Source organism: Oreochromis aureus, linkage group 3 (assembly GCF_013358895.1).
Source record: "Oreochromis aureus strain Israel breed Guangdong linkage group 3, ZZ_aureus, whole genome shotgun sequence".
Classification (NCBI taxonomy): Eukaryota; Metazoa; Chordata; class Actinopteri; order Cichliformes; family Cichlidae; genus Oreochromis; species Oreochromis aureus.
Window position 1 is genome coordinate 27,683,133 of NC_052944.1, and position 27,838 is coordinate 27,710,970.

General features: G+C 39.0%; 1 protein-coding gene across 2 annotated transcripts; it reads right to left on the reverse strand.

Annotated features, from left to right (window-relative positions):
* On the reverse strand, positions 1-27,340 carry LOC116327023 (alpha-2-macroglobulin-like). Of its 2 annotated transcripts, XM_039609803.1 has the most exons (36): positions 27,191-27,340; positions 26,851-27,031; positions 26,537-26,693; positions 25,182-25,234; positions 24,837-24,857; positions 20,549-20,714; positions 20,373-20,457; positions 20,169-20,286; positions 19,408-19,525; positions 19,174-19,283; positions 18,923-19,090; positions 18,448-18,675; positions 17,886-17,949; positions 17,593-17,738; positions 14,012-14,161; positions 11,779-11,913; positions 11,335-11,425; positions 11,073-11,178; positions 10,336-10,561; positions 7,159-7,285; positions 6,874-6,995; positions 6,733-6,784; positions 4,628-4,711; positions 4,090-4,266; positions 3,928-4,003; positions 3,560-3,716; positions 3,393-3,467; positions 2,601-2,763; positions 2,341-2,528; positions 1,820-2,032; positions 1,006-1,127; positions 791-881; positions 612-680; positions 421-526; positions 219-260; positions 1-82 (listed from the first exon to the last, which is right to left on the reverse strand). In XM_039609803.1, the coding sequence occupies exons 1-36, from the start codon at positions 27,268-27,270 to the stop codon at positions 78-80; spliced, it is 4,272 nt and encodes a 1,423-aa protein (XP_039465737.1). In that variant the 5' UTR covers positions 27,271-27,340; the 3' UTR covers positions 1-77. The 2 variants fall into 2 exon arrangements, with proteins under 2 accessions (XP_039465737.1, XP_039465738.1); XM_039609804.1 differs by lacking the exons at positions 24,837-24,857; positions 25,182-25,234; positions 26,537-26,693; positions 26,851-27,031; positions 27,191-27,340 and having other exon boundaries at positions 20,417-20,457; positions 20,549-20,686.
* Between the last annotated feature and the right edge of the window lie 498 nt (positions 27,341-27,838).

Genomic DNA, 27,838 nt, shown 5'->3' on the forward strand with positions numbered 1-27,838 from the left:
TTTGTATTTCAAAAACATCTTTATTAAAATGTAAGCTGTATAACTTGAGTGACAACCTCAGGACTGACTGCACATCTTTAAGCTGCAACAAAAGAATAAAACGTAAGGATGCAATTGTGTTAAAATAATCATTTCATTTTCATTGAACAAATATTTACGAAATAAATGTAATTTAATTTTGTGTGAAATGTGGTGTTCTCGCTATAACAGTTTGTTACCTGCAGCTGATGGGTAAATGTATTCAGTCTCAGCCTGGTCACCTGAGAGAGAAAACAATGTGGAAAAATGTGACTGGCTGTGTTTTTACAACACATTTAAATTTGATCCTTCAAATTCTGTTAACTGCTGTTTGTTGTACAGCTCCACTAAGGAGCAAAGTGTGTCAGTGTGCTGTTGCAGTGAAGTGAGTTAGAGTTGTACTTGGCTGGTAGTAGTCATAGATTTTGATCACAGCTGGTTTCAGGTTCTCCACTCGAAGTTCTTCTATGATTGTCAAGCTGTAGTTCTTGGGCATGTCCTTTGGTAACTGAACAGAATTAAAAAAACAGAAGACACACTCTGTAACAATACAAACATCATCATCTGGTATCCACACTGTGAATATCGCTCACCTCCTGTAAATACACCAGAACATGATCTTCTGTTTGTTCAACACGATCCACCAATGGGGCAACTTTGAGCTGTGAGGAGACAACAGTCTCCTTATTAATATTTTATCATCACCTTTATCTCATCACAAACTGACACATGTAGCAACATTTCTATTCAGCTAACAACTGCAATAACCCACCATCTTTAAAGACACTTCATTTGGGACAAATCCAGAGAGCATTTTGATATCCAGGATCACCATGTTTGTAGTATTCTCCTTTCCACTGTACCTGTGTTTGAACAGTTAAAAAGTGATTGCACTGATGTGTATCCATAGATGCCACATTTCCAACAGTTATGCCACAGTGGCAAATAAAATACCCCTAGCACTTATCTAATCTGTTAAATACTTACTGGGATTTTATTGTCAGGGCGAGCTTGCGTCTGGATTTACTTGTTGCATCAACCTCTGATTTGACCTCCACACTGAGAGTAGTGACATCAGTGGGACTCGGGATATTGTAGTGAAGAGAAATCTGCGAAATAGGCAACCAAAAGAGGTTTGCAATTTATAATAACGGTAATAATAAGAAGAATATAAATCTGTTCATGTTTTTATGTTTATGTTTCTCATTTATATTCAAAACATAGTGGCATCACATTTTAGGGGACTCATTACAGTTATGAAATTATTTCAGTGGTTGTGGCCAAACGGTTATGTACACTAATTGTGGGCAGAAATGTCAGGTTGACTTGGAGCTTCTTTAATCAAAACATTTAAAATCGAGATGAAGACTTGGACCCGAGGAGGGATCTGGAAATAGAACTGCTGGTTCTTGACTTAAAAATATGCCAGCTAAGATGGTGCAGGCATGCTAGCAGGATGCCTTTATGATACTATCCTCTGGGGATTTTCCAGGCATGTCCAACTGCAAGGATACACAGGGTGTAGCTAGACCTTCCATGTCATCTGGCCCTAATCCATCATGAAGAACAACAACAACAAAAAAATAGCAGGAAAAGGAATGTTTGAAATCATTTCCTTAGTGGGAAGCCACTGCTTCCTGAATTTGGATAATTTGAGCAAATACATGGATGGATAAGCAAATGTGCTTTTCTGAGTGAAACCACACTTTTGAGTTGTGCTCTAAAGTTGTTTTTTTTTTCATTATGCATCTTTATTTGGAAAAAGGAACAAACAGGACGTTGTCACGATACTGTAACTGACCTGCACTGACGCGCATGCAGTGCCCTTCACCTCCAGGCTGTACTTTCCTGACACGCCCTCCATCGTCTCCTCCTGGTAGAGCAGTTTGTTGCCCGGATTTACATCGAATGTCAGCTGACTGCTGTCAGACTGAACTGTCACTGTGCTTGAACCCTCAGGACTGAACACCAGAGTGGAGTAGAGAGCCAGAGCCTGAAGAGCCACCACTGTGTCCTACAAACAAAATCACAGCTATTACATATACTGTTCAGTTATACAAATATGCACACACTGGTGCAATCAGCAGCTCTGGTATGTAGGACTCTATATTGTTATGTAAAACCAATTTTTGTTAAACAAGACAGTTTTACCTATCTCATAGAAAATATGTAATTTTGGAGATTTATATTTTGTGTTTTACAGGACAGCAACAACAAAGTAAAACTTCCGTATTCACCTTCTCTAAGATAATGTCAAATTAGTTTCTATTTATCCCAGTGTATACGAACTCAAAGATTTAAGCTGTTTGGGTGATGTAGCACCTGAGTGGAGGAGAAGCCTCCGTAGTAGTTCTGCTGGCCAGTCAGCCACCTAATAATGCCAGAGGCATAACCCAGGTCGTCAGCAGCTGTGGAGGCACTGAGTTTGGCCAACAGCACATAAGAACTGATTTCCACTGACAGGGAGGCTGATGTCTCTGCTGCTGTCTGAGACCAGTACAGGAAATCTCCTACAAACATACAATAAAAGTTACAGTTATGGTAATAACACCTGAATGATTTCCTGTTAGATGCTGACTCACCTTCCCTCACTGCAACTGTGTCTAAGTGCTGCAGAAGGTGAGCGCGGGTCTCCGTGTCTCCTGCCAGGGTGAAGACATAGGCTAGCAGAGCTGTAGTGTAGGTGTTGCTGAGGTCATTGATGGACTCCCTGAGACAAGCCAAGCTATTATTCACCACCGGATCCTTTAAAACATCAAAAGAAGAGCCCTATGAAGACAAACTATTGACCCTGCCCAGGACAGGACATATGCTGCTACTCTCTTTTATTCAATTGCACAATGTCACTTTTTAGAATCACCTGCACTGATAGTTAAGCTATTTATTTTTCAGGATATAGTTATATTGTTACTTCGTTAGAGTTACTTGATATTATATTTTGCACTATCCTACTCTATATTACTGTATACTACTATTCTTATTGTATATATTGTATATCTTATTCCTCTGTTCCTTTGTCTCTCTTGCAGCATTGAGCATGTGTATGACAAAAGAATTTCCCTCAGGATAAATAAAGTTTTTCTTATCTTATCTTATATCACCAAAGTTGATCATTTCCTTGATGTAATTATTTGTTTAACTTCATTTTCATGACTGGAAATAGGAATAATGCTTTAACATATTTCCTTTTTATCTTCAGACAGAAAGTATCGACTTAAGTGATTTAGAAATCAATCATAAAAATGTCTTTTAAAAATGAGAGGAAAATGGACGTCAAAAGAAGAAAATGAAATAAAACAAATACAAGTCAGTGTTGTAATTTCTTTACATTGTACAATACGAAGTACAAATGGGATCACATCAAGTTTACTCACATGTTGGGATATATTCATTTCCAAGAAAGCAGCAGTGATGTATGCACTGAGAGTCACTTCATCAGACACACCTCCCTGGTGAGTGAAACCAAGTTATTTCTGTGTGCTGCCAAAAAAATTCTCTCCACACAGAATTAGTATCAGTCCCAGCTAAAGTATGGACTTACCTTCATTCTGTTGTTGAAGAGTTTGCCTGACTTTTCAAAACAGCCATTTGCTTGTTGTTTATTTCCCAGCCATGTCTTAGACTCTTCAATAATTCTTGGATCAATGTAGACAAAAGACTGAGCTTTGGAAAAACTTCTCATCACAAAAGCAGTCAGCCTGACATAAAAAAGCAACCAAAAGAAAGCTTCCTCATGTTTCAAAATTATATCAAAATGTGTCACAGTTATACCATTATAAGGTGAGTTGATTTTCCACATTTCCAGAAATAAAATGATAACAGGATGGGATATTTAAGGAGTAAATTTCACCAACAGGTTCAGTTTTGTTTGTGAGGCAAATGGAATATTACGGTAATTATTATTTTCACCAAGTGTTTCCTGGTCCTCTTCCAAATGTGGTGTATGCGCCTTCATTACTTTTGTAGTTCAGCTGTCTTTGGTAACCTGTAACAACAGGAAAATAACTCTTAAATAGATATTCTATTCATAAACTTTTGCTTTTATCCCCACTATGAAACAAACACACTCACCACTGGTCAGGAAGTTGGTGGCTTTTTCCATGATGGCTGGGGTGAGCTGCTGTGTGCCTTTCAGGTACTGGAGGATGTAGATGTTGGGGGCTAGAAGAGCCATGTTCTGCTCTCCACAACCAAACGGCATCCGGAGCAGTCCATCCAAGTTCTTCAGAGCCCGGCCGAGAATGTCACCTGATCAGAGGCACTCAGTCACTGAGACATAACATACAACTTTCGCACACTTGAACTGCAAATAGATTAAAACTAGTAACCAAGTTAAATATTTAGAAAAATACAGCAGGTTATAAAAAACTGTACGTACTAAATTCAATTTTTTTGCACTTTGTTATTGGAATGTATTTTCTAAACTATTTTCTAAACTGCAAAACTGTTGGAGTCTCATTTCAAAGCATGTTTCAAAACCAGGCAAAAATAATGCCAGTCCAGTTTTATTCGTCTTTTATATTAATTCACTATTGATTGAAAAATGAAACTTGCTATATTTCTTCTTGGATAAATCTAAACTCATTTAGTTAAAAATCATCAGGTTTACCCAGGACTGATACAAAAGTGCGGGCAGATCCTTCAACCACATTCTCAGGCAGCTGTATCTCGGTTTCCTCTGTCAGTGTGTCTCCTGTGTACAGACAAACAATCACCATACAGAGAGAAGCTTAATCAGAAGGTCAGTACCAAACTGGTATCAAATCAGCAGGCGGTCACAGCATCATGAACTGTAACAGGTCATACGAGAAATCACACACCTATAATTAAACCTATAAGCACAAAAAATATTATTAAAACAATAACAACAACAACAATAATAATAATAATAAGAGTGCTATAAGTGTGACCTAATAATTCCACACAGATGTCTCCAGACTGACTCTTACCAAGCATGTCAAGTTTGTAACATAGTGTATATATGAGATATAACTATAAATATCTCATATGTAGTTGAGATATACTGTAACAACAAAATGTCCTGTGGGGAATTATCAAAATTTGGTGTGACACCCACAGACACCCTTCAACAAAAACTCAAAACTGGAATGACTGTGTGGCACACATCTTTAATGACTTTAAAAAACAAGACTTGGGTACACAAGATATTGTGTCTAAATGTCGAGCCAGAATTATACCATTAGTTTGTTGATGACTACCAAAGGCATGTGGTCAAGGTGCAAGTTGACAAGGGATATGTAGCTGTCATGGTTCTGGGTCATTTTGACCCAGTGTTTTTGTTATTTTGTATTGTGGTTTATGTTTTAGGTACATTAGTAGTCTTAAGTTGAGTCTGTTTTAAGTTCCGTATATTCCCTGTTTGGTTTCTTGTCCATTTAGTCTCGCTTTGTGTCGTTGTCATCTGTGTCCCTGTCTGTGTGTCTGTGTTTATGTGAGTTTGTGTGTCTGTGTGTGTGTTTTGTTTGCCCTCCTTGTGTTTCATTCCATCTTGTTTATCCATGTTCCCCTCTCTCTCATCCCCTTTGTCTTTTGTGCTCTCTCGCCCTCTATGGTTTCCTCGCTCCCTCTCTCCTCTGCCTTTCTCCCACTCCTATGTCAAGCTCGTATGTCAGTCTAGTCTTGCGTTCTTTTGTTTCCTGTTTTATTTTGACAGTCTCACGTTTCCATGTTCGGTGTGTTTAGTTTTGCATCTCCTGTGGCGTCATGTTTATTTGTGTCAGCTGTGTTCCCTGTGTGTTTTCACTTCCCCCGTTACCCTTTTGTGTGTATTTAGGTCTGCGTCTCCCTTTGTCCTGCATTGCGATCTCCGTCATGGCTGTCTTTCTCCATTTGCCTCTCTGTTTGTTTAGTTTACGGTAATTTCCCAGTTTAGTTTTGTATTATTTTTCAGTTCAGCAATAAAAGCTTTTTGAGTCAAAAGTCCCGCCTATGAGTCTGCATTTGGGCCTATCCTACGTGCTCCACATATCTGTTTCATGACATTTAGCCAGTGTTTCTGAGGGTACATGTACATCTTTCAAGGTGTAGATATTTTGACTTATAAATATAAGTATAAGTATAAATTAGAAAAATTCCAAAAGAATTCAAACATGTGCACCCAATTCTTGTTTGTAAAGTAATTAAAGCTGCATGCTGTACAAGCATTCCATTCTACAATTTATTTATTTATTAATATCAATGAAAATTTCTAATTAATTAATAAATTAAAGCCCAAACCTACCATGACATTCATGTCCATGATGAATCTATGTAAACTTTTAAGTACAACTGTACATCCTCACATCATATTTTCCTTCTTGTTCCTGTGATGCACTCATTGCACAGATATGCTTGATAAAGTAAACTGCTGCAGAAGAGGTGCGAGCAGAAATGGAATAATGTTTCTTTAATGGCAGGTAACTTTAAATGACAAGCATCAGACTGGAGAGGAAGATGGGAGATTTCCAAGGTAAAGACTCAGGCTCAGCAACTGACATTTTTTAAACTGGAAATTGAAATATTGAAAGTATGGTCTTCCTGCATTTAAGAGTTTTTCAGATACTGGATCTATACACGATGTGCTGCTGAATTATGCTTTTGTGAAATGTCATCAAGGCAAACTGAAATATACCATTTCATTTTGTTTATAAGTTTATTTGTTGTTTTTTCTGTAAATATTTGGCTGGGGTTTTTTTTGGCAGAAACCACACCAACCTTTTGGACAAAGCAGCCAGTTGGATGTCTTTGCTATCTCAGTCCCCTCAGCCTGAGAAAAAATAAGTTACAGTTTCACCTCCATGAGAAAAAAAGTTTTCAAATGCAGAATCTTTGTCATCTTGTGTTAATAGCACCAACCTTTACTATGAAGGATTTTGTGACCACATCAATGCGGCCTCTCTCTGGTACTCTCACAACCTCATTATCACATGAAACATGGGATGGCACTGCCTCAGCAGACACGGTCACATTCACAGCCCCTAAAAAAGGACAACAAACTTCACCTTTCTCAACCCTGTAAAGTCTTGCACATTAAAATATTGTTAATTAGATAATCTCACTGATTTTGTAGATACTGAAAAGAGATGAGGCGTTGACTGAAAGGACATTTACACCGGCGTGGATAAAAAACTTGATCCTTACCTAAAACTGTTGGAATCATGGTCCAGCTCACAGTCTTGCGCTCCTTAGCACACAAACAGGATGTGTACTGCTCACCGGAAAGAGGGGTGAGGGTATAATCTGAGGAAGGCGTAGAAAAGACTGTGACCTGCACAAAGAACAAAACAGCGGGTTGAGTTTCTAAGTCAAAGAGGAATTCAGTGTTTTCTTGTTACTCTGTAAGAACAGAATACTTTCAGCTACTGCCTCATTCACCAAGAGTCGCTTCACATGTTTTGATTTGGTATAATTTTGCACTGAATATCCTTCCTGATACTTGATAGAGAAGTGTGTACAAAAAAAAAAAAAAAAAACAGAAGTGTGTACACCACTACTGTCAGGGTACTGGCTCTTCAACCCAGTTTTTTTTTAGTTATGCTCTGGAATTATTTATTTGTTTGAAAGACCTTGGACCAGGGGTCGGCAACCCTAGGCACGCGTGGGTTAACTGATGACATGCACCACCATAGCTGGACTGGACATCGGGCATACCGGACATTTGCACGGTGGCCCGATGATTTTTTTTTTTTTGGGTGGTGGATTGGCCAGACGCTGGTCGGTCTGTAAAAATAACTCAGTTGTTTGGTGTTGGCCATGGCGTAGCTGCCACAGATTCAGTAAAATTAACAAGTGGTGGAGGCCAGCAGGTGGATGAGGGAAGGGGAGGCAGGAGGAGGAGAGACCCGAGGCAGCCGCCGGTCGGAGCGTCAGGTGAACTGAACTTCAGGTAAGAAGTTATGACCTGCAGTCTATCTGGGTCAGATATAAACCAAGTTTAGGTGGAGTTTATTTTCGTTGTGCTGACTTTTTACAGTCAGTTACAATAACTCGTACTGCGTGCTAGCTAGCATGACGAAATTTATATACTGCTGGGCGGGTGCTATGATTTTATTGATAGTGAACTTTATTTTATTCATAAGGTTAGTTAGTAAAGTTACCAACCGTCCCGTACAAACGGAATCGTCCCGCATTCAGAGAAATTATTACGCGTTTCGTGTTGAGCTGAAAAGGAACAGTTTGTCCCGGACTTCAGCCAGGATGGAAAAAGACACAAAGCTGGAGTTATTGTGTCTTTGCTGCACAGCTGCATCTTATTCTCCTCTCATTCTCTCCCCTCTCTCTCCTGTTGCTACTTCAATCATGAAACTGATCAATGATCAGCTGATCAGCTTTTCTCTCTTGTTTGTTTATCACCCACTTTGCGCCAGAAAGAGGAAACCGCCGGATGTCGCACTAAACAACAGCAGCACGTTTAAGCTTGGTCAGCTGTTGTTAGAATTTATTTAATATTAATTTCTAGTATCAGCTGAGGTTTTCTGGAGCCACAGGTGTAAAGCTGCCGGTCATGATATCGGTTTGTATATCTGGTGAGAGGGAAACATGCAGATGAAACCAGGAGATGTCCTTACTGAATCATCAGAGCTGAGCAGGTGATGTAGAAACAGGTTTACCTTTTAGGTGACATGGATGAGTTGAAGGGAAGTTATGAACTGTTTCTGAGAGACAAATAACACCAGGATCCTTTTCTATGTAGCTGACAGCTGGTAACTGTACAGGGGCGGGTCTAGCAAAGTTTTGCCAGGGGGCCAGGTAGGGCATTAACAGGGAAAGGGGGGCACAAAGAAATACTTTCTTATTCTCATTTAAAATGTCTGGCTGTTATTAAATAATTATCTAAAGCTTACAACCAAAGTTTTTATCTGACGTAAAATGAATAGAAATCATACATTTACCAACAAGACAGTGTACATCACTGTCACAACAGCGTTCGTTTTCATTCAAAGGCTTTATAGCTTTAATATCTGGGGGGCCGGTCTTTAGTCAAAATGCATCCATAGACTCAAGACACAATGCATTTTTGGGACTTTCAGGTGTATGGACCAATGTTTTATCTTCTGATCAAACCAGAAATCTTTAATGAGCAGCTAGATTTGTCTCGCATCGAAGCAGCTAGAATCCACAGCTGTGCGTGTTCATGGAGCTTGTATTTTCACCTGCTGGACATCACTACCTGACAAGTTTAACTGTCTTCAGAACATTGCAGAGGCCTTATTGACAGTATTTGGCTCTACATATCTGTGTGAGCAGATTTTCTCTCACATGAGTGTCCTCAGGTAGCCGTCTGAATGCTGGACACTCGTAGACCTGTGTCTCTGAGTGGGAGACCAGAGATCACATTAACATGTGTATCTCTGTATTAACAAACATGCCATATTGGCCCAGTGTATTTTTCTTATCATTGTTGTGAGGAGACCATAGATAGCATTTGTATTTTCTGTTGTACAGTTCATTTGCTGTTATGGAGTTCTTGTTATGAATAAAAAGTGTCTTTTTTTGTTTCAAAATAGCTGATAAATATTCACTGATAGCTGCCAACATCTGCAAACAAATATAATTCTATAAAGTGGTTCTATATAATGTGTAACTGTCAATATAGAGCGTTATTAAATTAATTGCTAATGCAATCATATGGCACACTGACTTCTGAGGAAATTTTAAATGGCACTCGCCATCAGAAAGGTTGCCTACCCCTGCACTGGACTGATGTTCAGAGTTTTTATTAGTTAGTTTTGAGTTCCGGATTTGACTTGTGCTTCTGAGTTATTTTTAGTTCTCAGCTCTTGTTCATTCATGTTTGTTCCCCATTTTGTCCAATCTGTCACTATCTTGTCTCTGTGCCTGGTCATCAGTGTCCAAGTGTTTTTTGGTCTCTCTGGGTTCTGTCTCAATCGCTGTCTATGTTCCTTATCTAATGTAGTTGATGTGTCTATTTTTCTGCAGTCCTTCTGTTATTTTCTGTTTTATTTTGATAGTGTCTTATCTCATGGGTACGATGTTGACTTTTGCTTCCTTTGTGTTATTAGTTTTGATTCAAGTCAGCTGTGTTTCCACGTGTCTCCACTTCCCTTAATCACCCTCCTATTTACAGTATACATTGCCCACTTCTCCGTCTGTTCCCCATTGCACCGTCCTTCATTGTGGATGTTTTCTATTAAATGAGTGAATTCCTATCCTGCCCAGTCAAATAAAGCTAAGATTTTGAGTTTTATTCTGTTTGATGAGTCCTGCATCAGCGACCACTTCATAACCATCTGCAAAGTCTGTCAGCATGCTAACATTTGTTGACATTTGTATTTTTGATATAGAAACATTGATCACCATGATGCAGCTGGTCAGGTAGCTGAAGACAGTTGCCTTCAGTTCAAAGTGCTCCCCCCGGATGATGGAGTAGGGCATGGTGAGCTCGAGGAAAAAGGGCTGGAAGACCTTAACTTCTTTTCGAGGAGCCAAACCAAATCCCTGAGAGGACAAACAGAAAGCCTCCGTCTCCCAGGTGGTGATGGTGTCAGGGACAGTGAGGGACACATCCTTTGTTCCAGACTCTCTGAATCAGCGGATTCAAAATATACATATTGTCAGGTGGTGATTACACAGATTAGCCAACAAATACATGCAAATGCCAGTGCAGCACTCACCACGTTCATAGACATTCTATATATAAAATAGACTCACTATACTATATATATATAAAATACAGGGTGGGCCATTTATATGGACACACCGTAATAACATGGGAATGGTTGGTGATATTAAAGTCCTGTTTGTGGCACATTAGTACATGTGAGGGGGCAAACTCCTCAAGATGGGTGGTGACCATGGTGGCCATTTAGAAGTCGGCCATCTTGAATACAACTTTTGTTTTTTCAATAGGAAGAGGGCCATGTGACACATCAAACTTATTGGTAATGTCACAAGAAAAACAATGGTGTGCTTGGTTTCAACGTAACTTTATGTAACTATGTAACTGATGATCACTTACTAATTTAAAATGTCAGTAAATGTCATGGTCAAAAAATATTTTGGGGAAAAAAAGCACCCCAAAACCTAAGACATACCCAGTTTCCACCAGGTCCCAAATCCAAGTCTCGGGAAAGAAAGCACGGACAGTTTTCATCGGTCCTTCTGATGGGCCTAAAGATCCTCCAGAGTAACTTGAACCCACTTGTAATTTAGAATGGTAAAGAAACCAAAAAACAAACAAAAAATAAATAATAAATACTTAATCAGAATCAATAAGAAGGTGTAACACACTGCTTTGATTTTGGGAACTTTTTTATGATTTGCAATTTGCAAAGCAAATCAAAACAAAAATATCACCTAAGGGCGTGAAGTCGTATTGTCTTCCCATGAAACTCAGACATGAAGGAATTTCGAGCAGCAGGTTTGTTGCCACCTTTAATCCTACTCTCTAGACACACAAACATCACAGAGTTAATTACAGCTAAAGCCATGAAAAGCATTATATTTATCATCAGCTGATATGCTCTGGAGATTTACTGTTAGCTGGATGCTTCCTCTAATCAAAATCTGCAGATGGAATGCTGCTGTAACTATACCAAGTTCACCAATGCTGCAGAGAAGGACTATTGTTTGTCATATACTACATAGTGCAGTAGAATATTATTTATTTATGCAACTATTAAGACTCACCTTATGTGGAACATTTGAAACAGTCAAGGTGCAAGGCCAAGATCAAGAAGCTGGATCCATGGATCCAGTGAAACACACAACACATGCTCATGGAAAATATTTATATATTACCTGAAAAGCAATGTAGGCTTCATTATCTCCATAAGATGAACTATATCTTCTTGTTCTCACTTTTAAACATTTTCTTGGTTCTCGTAGCCGATATGGGAAATAAGATCCTTTCATGACAGGGAGCAAGTTAAATATCTAAGAAAAAAAATGTTCAAAGAAGTTCAAACAATTGAGAAAATCAGATTAAAGATCTGTACTTATATGAACCACATATGTAGCATTTACAAATGATCAGGTTTATACCACAGCTGTCCTAAATGAACAGGATTGGTAATTACCAAAATCAATTTTTATGGTTCTGTAATTCTCAGGTCTGGCAGACCGTGTGGAGAGGAGAGAGAGTGGACCCAAATGCAGACTATGGAGACAGAATTGAATTTTTAACAAACGTGAGGCTTTTATTTTTGGCTGTAAAAATAACAAACAAAAAGCAAATGGAGATAGAGATGAAACTAACAAGACCTAAACTGGGAAAAAAACTAACCACTAAGTACCTGGATGTGAAGAAAAATAACATGGAACGTGAAACCCTAAGCCACGAAAACCAAGACCAGAGATATGAGTGGTGAACAGAGAAACCGACAAGTGACAGAGGGAAACTCAAACTATAATACACAGCAGGATGATCAGGGAAGTCGATGCAGCTGGGGAACACATCAGACACACATCAGGAACTAATCAGACATAACAGGACAAGGGGAAGCAAGAGACTGTCAAAATAAAACAGGAAGTACAACAAACATGGAGACGAACACGAAGACACGCAGGATTAACTCGGTGATCAGGGGAGAAATAGACATGGGGAGATAACTGACTGGGGGGACAGAGAGAGAACACAGATCACGAAGACAAGAGTAACTAAGTGAGAGATGTGGAACACAGGGAAAACACAGAATAAGAAAATTAAAGACAAGAAACTATAAATATAAGTGTCCTTCTACTAGTGTCCTTCTCTCGAGCCACAATCGAGAGTGTGCTGGTGCACATCATCTTCGTGTGGTACGCTGATTGCTCAATAGCCGATAGAAGAGACTCCAGAGGGTCACCAGAACTGCAGAGAAGGTGATCGGCTGACCACTCACCCCCCTGGACTCCATTGCCAGCTCTAGGTGTCTCTCCAGACCCAGGGCAATCTTAAAAAACCATCTCCATCCTAACCACCACCTCTTCAACATCCTGGTTCAGATCCAACAGATGCAAAACCAGTAGACTAAAGAACAGCTTCTACCCGTGGGCTGTCAGAACCATTAACGCAAATTAAGAGTGTGAACAGACTTCATTCTGTCGCTGCTTTTGACTCTGTTGTTGCCATTCCCTATGCAATATTTTGGTCTTTCCTTTTTCTGTGCAATATTTTGGCCTCTGTGCAATATTCTAGCAAATGTGCAATTACCACCCCATCCTTAATGACCACAGCCGTTCCACTGTTATTTATTTATTATATTATATTAATGCCCTTTTACATACCCCCCACAAGGTTTCTGTAACTCATACACTGTGCATATAGTTTACTTATATTGCTGAACTTATATTGTTTTTCTTCTTTGAATATTGTTTTCTGTACTTTTGCACCTTTGTGGTCTTGCCTCTACCTAATTTTGTTGTGCAAGCAGCAGCACAATGACAATAAAAAAGTTCTAAGTTCTTCTAAGTTCTAAGCAGAAAACAACTAAGAGAACCAGAACCATTCGTTTGAAAACGCATCATTTTCTCTCCGTTTTGCCCCCCCATCCACACTGAGATGGCGCTTTCTTCAAGGAAAAACGCAGCATTTTGAAAATGCTCTCGAAAACGCATACATTTCAAAATGGAACTGTCCCGTCGCAGTGTGGACACACAAAAAAGCAGACTTTCTAAAACGATGAAGTATTTTAGTCATGTGATGCAGTCATGTGACCAGATAAACAAAGATAGCAGAGTGCATTATACAGCAGTTGTTTTGATTGCTCTCAATTTTGACATCCCTAAAAAAGATGAATACCAGTTTGTACATGCTCCAGATAACTTTTCTTCAAATTCTTTAATTCTCACTCGCTTTTGCACATGCACAGGACTGGAACGTAAGCGTTTTCATCCATTTCAATGTGGACGCGCAACTCTGTGAAAACGACTGAAAACACTAGTGTGGACGCGGCGCATTTCCAGATGAAAATGCCGTTTTCAAATCTATCCGGGCTAGTGTGGACGTAGCCTGAGAGTAAAGGATGTATAAGGTGGTTGAGACCACACTTACCTTATCTGCATCCAGAATATTCTCAGGCTCTTTGATGAGGACACTCTTATCAATGGCACTTAAACCACACAAAGAGTGTGGAAGCGCCGTCACCTCCATGTTGGTTTTTTCTCCTGGGACAGTTGAAGAAGGTGTGAACTCCAATGACACCTAACACAGACAAAGCGTGCATTACACCATCTAAACTTTAATGGTTCTCAAAGAACAAAAGTTCAAGCCTGTATCACACAGAAATCATTCACTAGTTTTTATGTAGTTTTTGGAGTTCAGGTTTGATAATCACTGTGTCATAGTCTGGGTGAGCTCAAGTGTTTTTTCCTGTGTTTTTCTTGTGTTGCCCAGTATCTACCCTGGGGTGGCGCCCTCGTCATCTCACCTGATCAGCTCCCCTCATCCTCACTGCAGTCAGTGAGATAGCATTTAAGACCAGGGTCCCCCATCTCTTCTCCACCTGTTTTCGAGCTAACCTCATGTTGGTAACAGGCCTTATCATTCTCCTTGTTAAAGGAGCATTTTCTGTTGCACATTCTGCCACCCAGGATTAATCCTTCTACCGCTTCTGCCTGTCCTCCTGCCACCTTCTCTCTTGGATCTCTAGAAAAGAAAGGTTGGAACCCGCTCACTAGCTCACCATTCTAGACGCACACCCAGCGATTCAATCCCCCCAGAGCCTTACACGTTCCACCTGCCAAGTAAGACTCTATTTTAGTATTACTCACCTCTCCAGACAAGCTTCCCTTGCCTCTTCTCTAACCATGCTCTCCCTCTGTTCAGTTTTGCTACATTCGGTTCCCTGCCAAGTATCCCTCCTTCGTGTCACTATTTACTCATGTGTTTAAGCAAATAAAACCTATGAAAACCTTATCGCTGTTTCCCATGCTTGAACCGGCTCTTGGGTCCTCATCCATGTACTAACCTCCAGGCCTTTGTGACAGTACAATTGGCCTAATGAAAAATGGACCCAGAAGATCCAATACAGGCAGCGATCTCGAAGTAGGGTTCAATACTAGGTAATTATCAACAGTCAGTCCAATTCCTAGAAATACAATGCAAATCTATTGGTGACACTCAAGAGAAAATCATTGCCTCACTATTAGAACTCCAGCCCAGTTTCAATCCCAGCCAAACCACTTCCACGCACACTTCCACTCCTTTCCCCGCTTCCATAGGACCTGCCCCATCTTTACCTGCCATTAGCACTTCTCAGCCTGAGCCATTCACCAGGGTACAGGGTTGCTGTGAGGGTTTCCTGTTGTAATGCTCTTATGTTTTCTCAATCACCACACTCCATCCCTGACAACACCTCTGAGCTCTCGTAAGTGGTAGGCAAGCTGAGGGGTAAAGCATTGGTATGGGTTGAGGCTTGTTTGTCATCGCATTCCTTTTCATCCTGCTGTTATGATGAGTTTCAAGGGAAGCTTAAAAGACCTTTGCCCACCCCATCTCTGAGGGCAGCGTAGCTTGGAGCTTGAAGTCAGGTTAGATCTAACATAGCTAAGTTTGTCATCGATTTCTGCATGGCAGCTGCCAAGGTGGGTTGGCCTGATCATGTGCTCCTGGTAATATTTATGAGTTAACTTCTCATGATGAGCCCGCATCGTTCAAGGATTTGGTTTATTTCCTCCTCCCTCTCTCTCAGGATCGCCTGAGAGAGAGAAAAGGCTACGTAGCTGGCTATGTAATTGCACTTACCTCTGTTCTACCCGATCCTCCAATTCTAGCCACAGTTTTAAACAATCAGATTTTTTCTCATATTACTCATCAAACCAGACCAGTCTCCCTAATTACTTCTGGCGACTGTCCTTGGCTACCCTTGTCTAAAGAAACATAATCCCCATATTGAATGGTTACACAAATTACTAGCTGGAGCCTTTTTTGCCTTGCTAACTGCCTCAATAATCACCTGCCGAACCTTCACCACCAGATCTGTCCTCAGTCCCCAAGGAGTATCATGACCTCCAGGAAGTATTCTGTAAACATAAGGCACTTCCACTCCACAGACCCTATGATTGCACCATCAACCAGCCAACCTAACAACTTGTCCAAGCCAGAGAGAGAAGCCATGGATAAGTATATTTGAGAGTCCCATCATCTGCCCATCCTCTTCCTTGGTAGGTGCAGGCTTTTTCTTCATCACTAAGAAGGACAAGACCCATCGTCTTTGTATTGACCACAGAAGTTTAAATGAGATTGCGATCAAAAGCAAATATCTTCTCCCGCTCATCAATTCAGCTTTTGAACCTGTTCATGGTGCCACCACTTTTTCTTAGTTAAATCTACACAATGACTATCATCTGGTCCCCCTTTGGTCACTCAAAGTATCTGGTCATGCCGTTTGGTCTCACTAAAATTCCCACAGTTTACCAAACATTAGTTAATGAGGTCCTGCGAAACTTCTTGAACATTTTTGTGTTTGTGTTTGTGTATTTAGACGACATCCTAACCTTTTCCAAGACTCTGGAGGAACATCTGGTCCTCCAGATGTGGTCCTACACATCAAATCTGTGCTGAAGCACCTTCTCGAAACCGGTTATGCGTCAAAGCAGAGAAAGGTGAGTTTCATTCATCTTCAGTCACTTTTCTTGGTTACATCCTGGCAGGAGGGCAGGTGAAGACCGACCCAGCAAAAGTCCAAGCTGTTAGGGAATGTCTCACTCCCACATCTCAAAAAAACCTTTCTCAAATTCATCAATTTTTACTGCCGCTTCATCTGGAATTACAGTCAGGTAGCAGAACCACTCACTCACCTCACCAAGATACCCTTCACCTGTACACAACAGGCCAAAACTACATTCACCTGCATTCGCTAATACAGATGAATGCAGGTGTTCACCTGTGTTCATAGTAGAGGTTTATGCCTCCAATACAGGAGCGGTTTAATTTCCTGGGACGTGGAGGAAACTATCCACTGTGCTCTGCTTAATGAACCTCTTTTTGCAGCCGGAGGTGGAGCTCGCCATTCCATGAGTCCAATATCTACATTGCCATGACATCTCGACTTAGACTCAGGAAGTGCTGCTCAAGGTTCTCGATTGACCATTCCACAATGCAGATCGACTGAGAACTCCGGCTCCCAGGTATACTCCGAGGCAAAAGCTATGGCAAATACCTCCCGCAAGCAGGCCCCACGCAGCATTGGTCCCTATGAAATCAAGGCCATCATCAGCCGAACAGCAACAAAGTTAAGGCTCCCTGCATTCATGCACATAAATCCCATATTCCACGGGGAACTCCAGCCCTCTGTTCACAGTTTTGCCATATTTGACCCCCTGCCAAGTATCCCTCCTTCGGTATTTATTCTTGTGTTTAAGCAAATAGAACTTGTGAAAACCTTATCACTGTTTCCTGTGCTTGAATCTGCTCTTGGATCCTCGTCCATGTACTGACCTCCAGGCGCTTGTGACACACTGCCCACTCGATGTTTGCTAAAGCTGTGGCTTCCTTGTTGGGAGGGAGTCTGTTCCACTTTGGTTCAAGTTTTTGGGGGGGTTTTTTGTACGTCATGGTTTCATATAATTAAACCTAACTTACACTAATTAATATATCTAGTACAGCTGCACACAGTTTACACCAACACATACCTTGTGACTGAAGCATTTCTCAGTAGAGAAGTCAGCGCTGTGGGCAATCACATTCGTACTGGAAAGTACAGCATATGCTACAATCTGGACGACTGGTGCCATGTCAGTAGAAATTCTCAATTTAAAGGACACATCACCTTCATTCACTGAAACAAACAAGCATACCAAAAATAGCTATAATATCAATTTTATTTTAATAATCACCAAACTTTTTTTAAAAGTGTAACTGGATTTAATACCTGATATTACAAAAGAATTTCATGAACTCATGATTTGAGCCAGTCTTTACATACCTGACTGATCTTTAATTTTAATCTGTTTAAATCCTTGCATGACAATGGCTCCTCTGGACAACACCTGAAGAATATAGAAGAAAATGACACAAAATGTGTAATCCAGCTGTGACGTTGTGCATTTTGCGTCTCTCCCAGCTTTAAGTCCTGCCGGGAGTGTTTCAGAAACAGACAGTGCAGTCTGCTTGTGGTCTTTTATTTTGCGAAAATTGACTGGACTTTGGACAAATGACCAAACATCCTCCAGCTTCCGTCTCCAGTGGGGCACAAGGCTCGGATGCCCCCTCTCCCCTTCATTGTTTGCAATTTTTATCAAACTAGCAGCAGCAATCAGGCTATAGCAATTAAGGGAATAAAATGCAAGAATGTAGAACATAAAATTAATCTTTATGCAGATGATGTGTTGCTTTTTCTTCAGCATTTACAAACCACTTTCTCTGAGGTGAATATATTAATAGACTCTTTCTGTTTCATTCGATAAACTGGTAGATTTTCAAAAGTTTTTTTCCCCTTTTTTTTTTTTTTTTTACTGTGGATGAACTTGTGACAAGCAATAACTCACCAGATATACCACATCCATGTAAACTGCGGTTCCCCTCACTATAGTGTACTGAATAGATATATCCTCTTCTGCATCGCAGGAAAGGGGTTTATCCTTCATCTTCAGCTTCAGCGAGCTGAATGTTTTTTCATCTTGAGAAGGAGGTTGGGATGTATACACAGTGTGAAATCCTAAATCATAAAAAGGAGTTCTATATCTCTGGAAGTGTAGGGTTGGTGTCAGGGCTGCCTGAATTGTAGAAAAGAAACATACATAATTTGATGAAGAAGAAAACACTGTGGAAAGTCACTGGAAGATGGGTTTTAGAAGCAAGCTCATGTAAAATAATCTTAACAGTTTCACTATAGTCACTAATTACTATTGTAGCACCTTGGACAAGTGACATCAGAAATCATATTAAGACAATGAAAACATTGTCATGTAACTTACCAATGCTGACTTATAAACTACTATTTCAGTGTAATTATCTACTTACATGGAGTTTAATATCCTCATGAAAGTTATCTGTGCTGAATGAAAACTCAGCGACACCGTTGCTGTCAGTTGTTAGATTTTTTAGTAAGCGTTCCGACCAACGTTCTCCCACAAACAGATACACAGGTGCTTTGGAAATGGGTGTATCATTGTAGTGAACTGCTTTAACCTGTTCAAACCACAATGTTTCATTACTAAAACCCACATTATTTACACCAGATTCTAAATTCTATAGCACAATTTTAAACTTACTTTTCCCTCCACATTTGATCCTGGTTCCCAAATCTTGGGAACATCAACAAAAGACGCTTTTCCAAGGACAAAAGAAATTCTTATTTTCATTTCTTGTTTGTGTGAAATGCCTGAATACGAAACCTTAATGTTAAAACAATGCACATGCCATATTTCTGCAAATGCACAATAACCTATAATTTAAAAAAATGTAACAATTAAAATAAAATGAAAAATAACAACTGCAAGACTTTCCTGTTCCCTCCTCTTCCATTTTGGCACTGATATTCAGCACATCTTTAAGGAATTTTTTGTTAATTTTGGTGAAGGTTGACATCTTGAACGTAACAGCTGCACAACCTGTCCCATCAGCCTAGAAATTCAAAAACAATAAAATATAAATAAATTTTAAAAAGCTTACATCATACTTCTATCTCCTAAGACCCGAAGTCTTTCATGGCATGCATTTTTAATTTGTCTTTGCTATTTAGGCTGATTGGGACCTGATGAATGTAAAAACAAAGAATTATCTTTATACTGATTTTGCTCTACAAGGGCCTGATATCAACATATAAGGATATTCATTTTAATTTCAATAAAACAGTATCAGTATAATGTCATTAAGAGCTGACACACTGACACAAGCATCAGCCACAGAACATATTCATAACAGCAGAAAAAAATGGAGTCAAAGTGATAGCTATAATTCAGCATTCATAAATAATGAGGGCACACCAGTGAATATTACTGAATCTTTAACCGGGTATTTTATAATACAGAATTAAAAATAAATGCCTTAAGGACACTAAAAATGATTTACTTGAAATTCAAGTTTACTTGACTTAATATGATTTACTTGAAATTTTACTTGTTATATTCTCGAAATTTTGAGATAGATAAGATAATGATAAAGTACTGCATTAATTCCTGACATACAGAAACCTTCTGCATGGGCATGTGGTCTGCTTTTATCTGCACATTGTTTCAGGAGAAATTTGAGACTGGAACAACTGTACCCGTTTGGTCTCTGTGTGGCAGGGCGCCTCTATCTTGTGTTTCTTGGCAATAGAGCGTTCAAGAAGTCGGCACATCGTAACTGTAATACTTCCCGGAACAGGCTGTCCAAATGTGTACCTATTAAAATAAAAACAAAAAACAAAACAAAACTCCAATTTGTGAGGATCTAAATTGCAATTTGTCAAGAAAGGACTCCTACTTACTTTGCACATAATTTAATATCAACGTCTTCCTGGCCAATACTCACTTCTTCAGATACATTTACTGTTATGTCAAATTTGGGTAAAACTGGGGACAAAATATCAAAGTTAGCAGCTGCATTGCATTAAGAATCTTTAGAAACAGAATGTAAAAAGATCTCTTTAAAGACCTGACTTACCATACTTTTCCACCTTGAATTTGTGAACAAATTTATCTTCACCCACAGACACTATTATTTTGTACGTTCCTTCATGGGCCTCAGAGTTCAAGGAGTATGAAAGCTGCAATATTTTATTATTGGATGTTTCATTTAACCACTGTCCAATCCTGTTTCTATTGGGATTCTGTTAAATACAAGAGAAGTAGTTGTTTATGACACATAAAATAAACACATGAATACAGGTGAAAATATGTTCTAGCCACGCTCCTTGCTCCATTTGCCTTCAACAAGATTAAAGATGGCCTACATCTTAACCTTTTCAATTGTTTGCACTTGTTTGCATATTAAAGAATATGTTGGTGAACCCCAAATGTTGTCTGGTCCATATATTGGTGTTTGTATTTCTGCGTATTGAGTACAAAACAAACAAATGAAAATGTCTAATAACCTGGTATAAGAGAGAACTGGACTACTGCAGCTCATCTGGTCTCCAGTATAGGCAATATAAAGTTGTGATCAAAACGTTACATAAACTTATCATAGGGAAAAATGTCATAGTGACTTTCATTTTTTAATTATTTCTGTAGACTGTTTTTTTTTCCAAGTTGAAATGACTGTACAGAAATCGGTAGCCATCAAGAATCTTCTGGCATAATTCCAGGTGGATATTTAATAATAATACATTTTATTTATAAAGCGCCTTTCAAGACACCCAAGGACACTTAAAAATAGAATAAAACAAATAACAGAACAATGATAAAATGAAGAACAAAAAAAGCAAAAGCACAAGATAAAATTAACAAACAATTAATTCACAGTGAATATGCAGATTTGAACAGATGGGTTTTCAGTTGAGATTTAAACCAATGCTTCTTATATCTGGGGGTAGAGAGTTTCACAGCCTGGGAGCAGAGCAGCTGAAAGCTCTGCTTCCCATGTTGGTGAGGCGGAAAGAAGGCACAGCAAGCTGCATAGAAGAAGAGGATCGAAGTGAGCGGACAGAAGAGGTAGTGCTTAACAGATCAGATAGGTAAGGAGGAGCAAGGTTATGAGGGTGAGCAGAAGAAGTTTGTACATTATCCGGAATTTCACAGCGAGCCAGTGAAGTTCCTGAAGAACAGGAGTGATGTGCTGGTACGAGGGGGTTCTGGTAATAATGCGGACAGCGGAGTTTTGAACCAGTTGAAGCCTATGGAGGGATTTTTGGAGGAGACCGTGTAAGAGAGAATTACAGTAGCCAAGCCAGGAGGTAACGAGACCATGGACAAGAATGGACAAAGACTGGTGGGAGAGAGAAGGACGTAATCTGTTAATGCTGCGTAGATGGAAATAGGCAGAACGATTGAGATTATTGATGTGAGATTTATAGGACAGTGAACTGTCTAGGCTGACACCAAGGCTCTTAACCTGAGGTGAAGGAAAAAACTCTGGAGTCATCAGTAGTGATTAAGAAATGATTTGCCTTCAAAAGGTTGGATTTAGTGCCAATAAGAAGGATTTCAGTTTTATCCTCATTAAGCTTAAGAAAATTAGAGCTAAATCAGGATTTTAATTCAGACATGCATTCTGTAAGGGAAGGAGCTGGGAGGTAGGAATCAGGTCTGCAGGAGAGATTCAAAACATTGAAAGTGAAGATCAAATTCGCAGAAAATGGTACCAAGAGGGAGGATGTATATTATGAAGAAAAGAGGGCCTAAGACTAACCCTTGGGGTACAACAGATGTGACTGGGAATAGATGAGAACGGAATTATTTAATTTGAATAAACTGGGAGCGGTCAAGGAGATATGATTGAAATCAGGCTAGGGGTGTGTCAGAGATGCCAAGAGAGGGAAGCCTGCTCAGAAGGACAGAGTGAGAGATCGTGTCGAAGGCTGAGCTCAGATCCAAAAGGAAGAGAATGTTGAGAAGACCAGAGTCAGCTCCCATTACAAGATTATTAGTAACTTTAAGTAAAGGAGTTTGTAACCCAGTTCCTGAAATCATCTTAAACAAAAAGGAAAAAAGAAAAAAAAGTCAAACATTTCATGTTCATTGTTTCTGTTCTTACTGTCCTTTTTTAATGACGGTGAAACAAAATCAATATATTTATTTAAACATAAGAAGGACGCAGATTTATATATGATGTGCTCTGGTTAAACAAGGGTTAAACAAGCCAATCGGTGAAGCTCTAGGCACCTCTTGTCCCTCCTCCTCCCTTCTACAGCCGAGCAGAGCAGGCAGACTAAAACTTTTTTTATTGGTAAGTTGGAGAAATTAACCTCTAACGTGTTAAAAAAAACATTTAAATTGATATTGTTCACAAAGCATGGATTTGCCCTTGTTGTCTTAGAGGACAGAGCGAAACTGGAGGGTTTACTGAGCTGTGGTGTCACATAAACACTGAGCATCCCATTCAACAGCGGTAAGCTAAATGTGGCTAACGAGATGTATGGAGTGTGGTTACAGTTGTTGGGTGTCTCTGAAACGTACTGTTGTTATGCTAGGTAGAACGTTAACTGAGTCATTAACCTGTGAAGAGCTGTAAATGGTTAAAGCAGTTGAAAATAAGTTCATGGGAGATAATTGTAAGCAGACTTTATGCTGCTTCCTGTTACTGTTTTGATGTCAATCGGTTATTTTACTATACTCAGTATTGAATACTTGGAGGTAATTTTTAGTGTATTTCCACTTGTACTAGAAGGCCTATGGTACAAGGGGGATTAAGCACATCAATTTTAATACTCCTATTGATAGACTGGTTCTTGTGTTTACATGTTATTGACAATATTGTCATATTGCTCCATTTCTCAAGGGAGTAATATACTTATTTATTTGTGATTATATATACAGTGAGTTTATTTCTGATGGATGTGATGAATGTTTACCATAAAAGTGAATTATATGGTGACTATAGTTCCTGAATATTTGAAACCTTGTGGAAAATCTTGAATCTTACTGCAGGTTACAACTGTGAATTTTGAACATTGATACACTGAACTTTGAACCTTGATATTTTAATGTTGTACAACATGACTGAACTGATGATGATTGAATTGATGATAGCTGATCTTAATAGTAGTTACTGCAGTGTGACACTACTTTAGTTTAATTTGTGAGAGTTATTCTTAAATTGGTTGTGACATATATTGGACCATTGTTTATAGGTCAGGTTTTTATATGGGACGAATCCAGGGACCAGTTCAGCGATTACAGATCCCAGAGTGTTCCAGTTTTCACTGGATGGTGAGCCAATTCCAGATCCTAGGGGATTATATACATTCACACGCACAGTCATTCGCACATTGATGGACTACAATTCTCTGCTGTACAAGTAGTGCAGTAGGACAGACAATCACACACACACACGCACTTCTCATTGGACGGACTCTGTTGCAATACACCCAGCAAAAGTGAACATGCTGAGACGAGATCAAAGTAAAACAGGAAGTACGAGAAACACACACTAAGATGCAGTCTGAGTAAATGAAGCTTATGCACAAGTTCAACAAGGAAGATGCATGACCTCACATCTATCTGCTTCCAGTTGCTGGAAATCTAAATTTTATACTTCCACTTTCCCACGCTCTCAAGCTGTTTGTGTCATCACTGGCCTAGTCCAGAAGCAGATGCAGATTTTTGCTAATCTCAAAGCTTCATAATGGGATTTCACAAATTTAGGTGCAACATCACAGCAGCTACAGACATCTTTTATGCTGTCTATGATTTTCAACCTTTTGAAAAACTGATTTAATACTTGAGCTATTCTTACATTCTACTTATAATATAATGTTGTATAGCTTCCTAAACCTCATGATCTTTCAGTATTTTTTTATTTCTTCCATTTAGCTCCCATCTTTCCCACCTTAATGTCACTCACTGAAATTGAAATTACTATAGCCAGTCAGTGCCCTCAGTGGACTAATGTTGGAAGCTATACTTTTAGTTTTCTGCTAAAGCATCATGTTCTTCTCTGTCCAGCCTTGGATGGTGTTAACCATCTAAACCTACACCATGTTATGGTGTAGGTTAGGCTCCAGGTTAGCTGTTCTTCTACTTGTTGGTATTGTAATTATACAGACTAGTTTCATTATCAGTGCTGTGTGTTTAATGTAGAGGTGTAAGAAATAACCTGACACAATATATACTGTTTATATATCAAGAAAATTGTACCACGGTAAACAGTGAAATCAGAATCAGCATATAAATGTAAAAGTTGCTTTGTTGTGCTGTTGGCTTTAAGGAACATTTAGACCCTTAACAAATCTATTAGATTTACATGCTGAATTTGTAAAAGAAAAGAAAATGATGTGTGGTTATTTTCTTACCTCGAGTTCAATCATGTTGCACTAAAAGGCAAAAAATCAAAAGGAACAAAAGTGAGAAAACTGTTAGAGGAAATGGGTTTCTTATACAGTGTCCTACCAATTTCTCTATCCAACTCCAGGCTTAGTAGCCTTAGTAACATAAAATGACTTTCAACAGTATGTGATTTTTTTATGTTATTTTGTATGCTCCAAGAGTTTGCTTGTTAGAGTTATTACAGAATAAGTAAAAAACTAATTACTAAACACAGACAATACATTGTACTATTGATTTGTTAGTGCAAGTTGACTGATAAACTCAACAGAGTGATAAAAGTCAAGGAGGAAAGGAGGGACAGAAACACTCACCAGCTGACTGACAGGTCTCAACTTGGGGTCCAGCGCAACGACTCTGAAATGCACTTTGGAAGAAGTTCAAAGATTTTACATCTTAATAAGTAATAAATCCTGACCAAGAAATGAAACTGAAACATTTTACAACATCATTACTGCCAAATACGCAGTAGTACTAATATAATTTTCTCTTTGCTTCTATTCATAACAAGCTGTGTAATGTGTATATATTTTATATTGCTCATCCTCGTGTCCTTTGCAGAGGCAAAGCATGAAATGGACATGGTGGACTGGTGTGTCTTTGCTGTGATATCAGGTAGGAGCGAAAGACTTTCATGAAGCCTGGAGAGCACTTTAAAAAAATACAGCAGATGAGAATCTGACTTCTCTGAAGCAAAATGTAAAGAAATGGTAGCTTGCTTAAACATTGTCAAAGTTTAAAGAAATTTATAGGACAAATCAGAATATTAATTTGTAACCTAACAAAAAGGCCCATATTAATGTTAATGATGTGCTTGCACCTTCATACTGTACCAGACTTTCCTGGCAGCTACAGTAAGAGAGTGCAAACTCGTATTAGGATATGTTTGTGAACAAGTGTCTTTACAGAAATTACAAAAAGCCAAACTCCAGTCAGCTACAACTGTTATGTTTTGTCTGTAGTGTTTTAAGTCAATCACTTCATAAACTGTTGAATATATTTAGTAGGTTTTTTTTAAAAAAAATAATTTATAGTTAATAAAAATCTGCATTGTGAAGCAGCATCCATGAATTTCATCAACGCTTCTGCATTTATCATAGAATCATAATGCTGAACAATTTAGAAAAACAGTTTGTAGCATATACTTGTTCAGACTGAAGGCAGAAGGTGTTTTAAAAAAGCAGAACAGCAAATGCTTTTGTTCAAAAACTTAAATCTAAGTGTTTCAAAGACAATAATGTGTTTCAAACGTGTAGGTGACACACAGAGTGCTGGGATTGTGCAGCACTGCTGTATGTTTACATTTTTTATTTACCTATTTAATTTTTAGATTATTCTGAAAAGAAAACATGAATGAATGAATAAATGTTTGCTGGAAATAGTTTTGGTGATTGTACAAACATGGCCAGACTAACTTCAATTCACATTTTCAAAATGTGTTCAATAGTTTGTAATTATCATAGTTCAGCTTGAAATGCTATCAAAATATCTGGAAATTATAGAAATAAAAGTTATTTTTTTTTGAGGGAAAGGGACGTGTTCATGGTGGAAGTTCAGTACGCCCCAGGAAAAGGGAGACTCCCAGCAGCTGGGGGCAGAAATACTAAGAGGCTGAATCTGTATAAGAACAAATCCGTCTAGCTCTGATGGGTCATCAGCTCACTCTTACCTGTTTGTCCAGGGAGGTAGATGGGTTTATCCGTCTGGATGAATGTCCTGGCCTTGTAGGCTTTGATCATGACTTTTCTCACTTCTTTTGAGTGAAATGTGTCTCCTCTTACGTCCACCTCAAAATTCAGAATCTTTTCTCCTTTCACTAAAGGAGCCTTTAAGAGAAGTGTTTTAGAGAATGAGGCGCACTGATAAATAAGAATAAATAAATAAGTGTGTGCTGTGTTTAAAATACTTGATTGTATTCACCTGCAGTCTTTTTTTTTTATTAGAAATTACCCAGTAAATCAAAACCCATCTTAGGGAGCTCACCTTAAACTGAGTACAAGTATGAAACTCTTCATTGGATGTATGTGTGAGCAGGGTTGTATTCTCCTCTCTGGACATCAAAGTGACAGTCATGACCACAGTCTCACCGGGCTGCAGAAGACTTGCACAGAATTTGGTCTCAGCTCCAGCTTCTATAACTGCAGGAATGGCCACCAGGTACTGCCTGCAGACACAGACAGAGGAACACATAAAGCACTGACAAAGAAGGAAACCACAAACCAGTACTCGTGCAAACTTCAACTACAACTTTGTGACTTTGTTACACACAAAGTCACAAAGCAAATAAATTCTATTTTTCTTTATAAAGAACACTTAAACTTACGGTTCAGCCACCGCTTGATCCACACAGATCCAGCTCAGGAGGACACACAGTGTCCATGTCAGAATTCTTGAACAGCCCATGACTCACTGCGAAGATCTTCAGAGTCAGCGTCTGTTAAATAGACACTCCCTCAACCACCATGCTCCTCCCACTTAGCACAGATAGTAACACCCATGACCAGCCCCGTCTATTTGGTCTTCAGATATCTTAAAAGCACAAAAAGTTTGTCATGCAAAAATTCTACATGTCAAAAAAATCAAATAATTTTAAGATACTTAAGATGTAGGTTTTTTTGTCCACAGACTTGTTTAGCACCAGGTGCTGTCTTCAAAGCAAGTAGTAGTTTTTTTTAAGTTTTTAGTTTTCAGATGTGTATTCCATTCTATTTATGCTAACACTGGAGAGAGAGAAGAGTTATTTTCTGTAAGTATTGATGTTTTCCAACTATTTTACCAAAATCCATGAAGGAAATGTGGTTGTAGTGAGTGAAGTGTTGCAACAGTGCCCTTTACCCAGTGTGAAATGCTAGAGTTTGTTATGTCAATAGTGTAGACATACCATCCTCAAACACATGGATCAGAACAGTAAGAAACGTGTTGGATGTAAATTAAGGCAATCAGCTATTTGAAGTCACAATGTCATCAATGA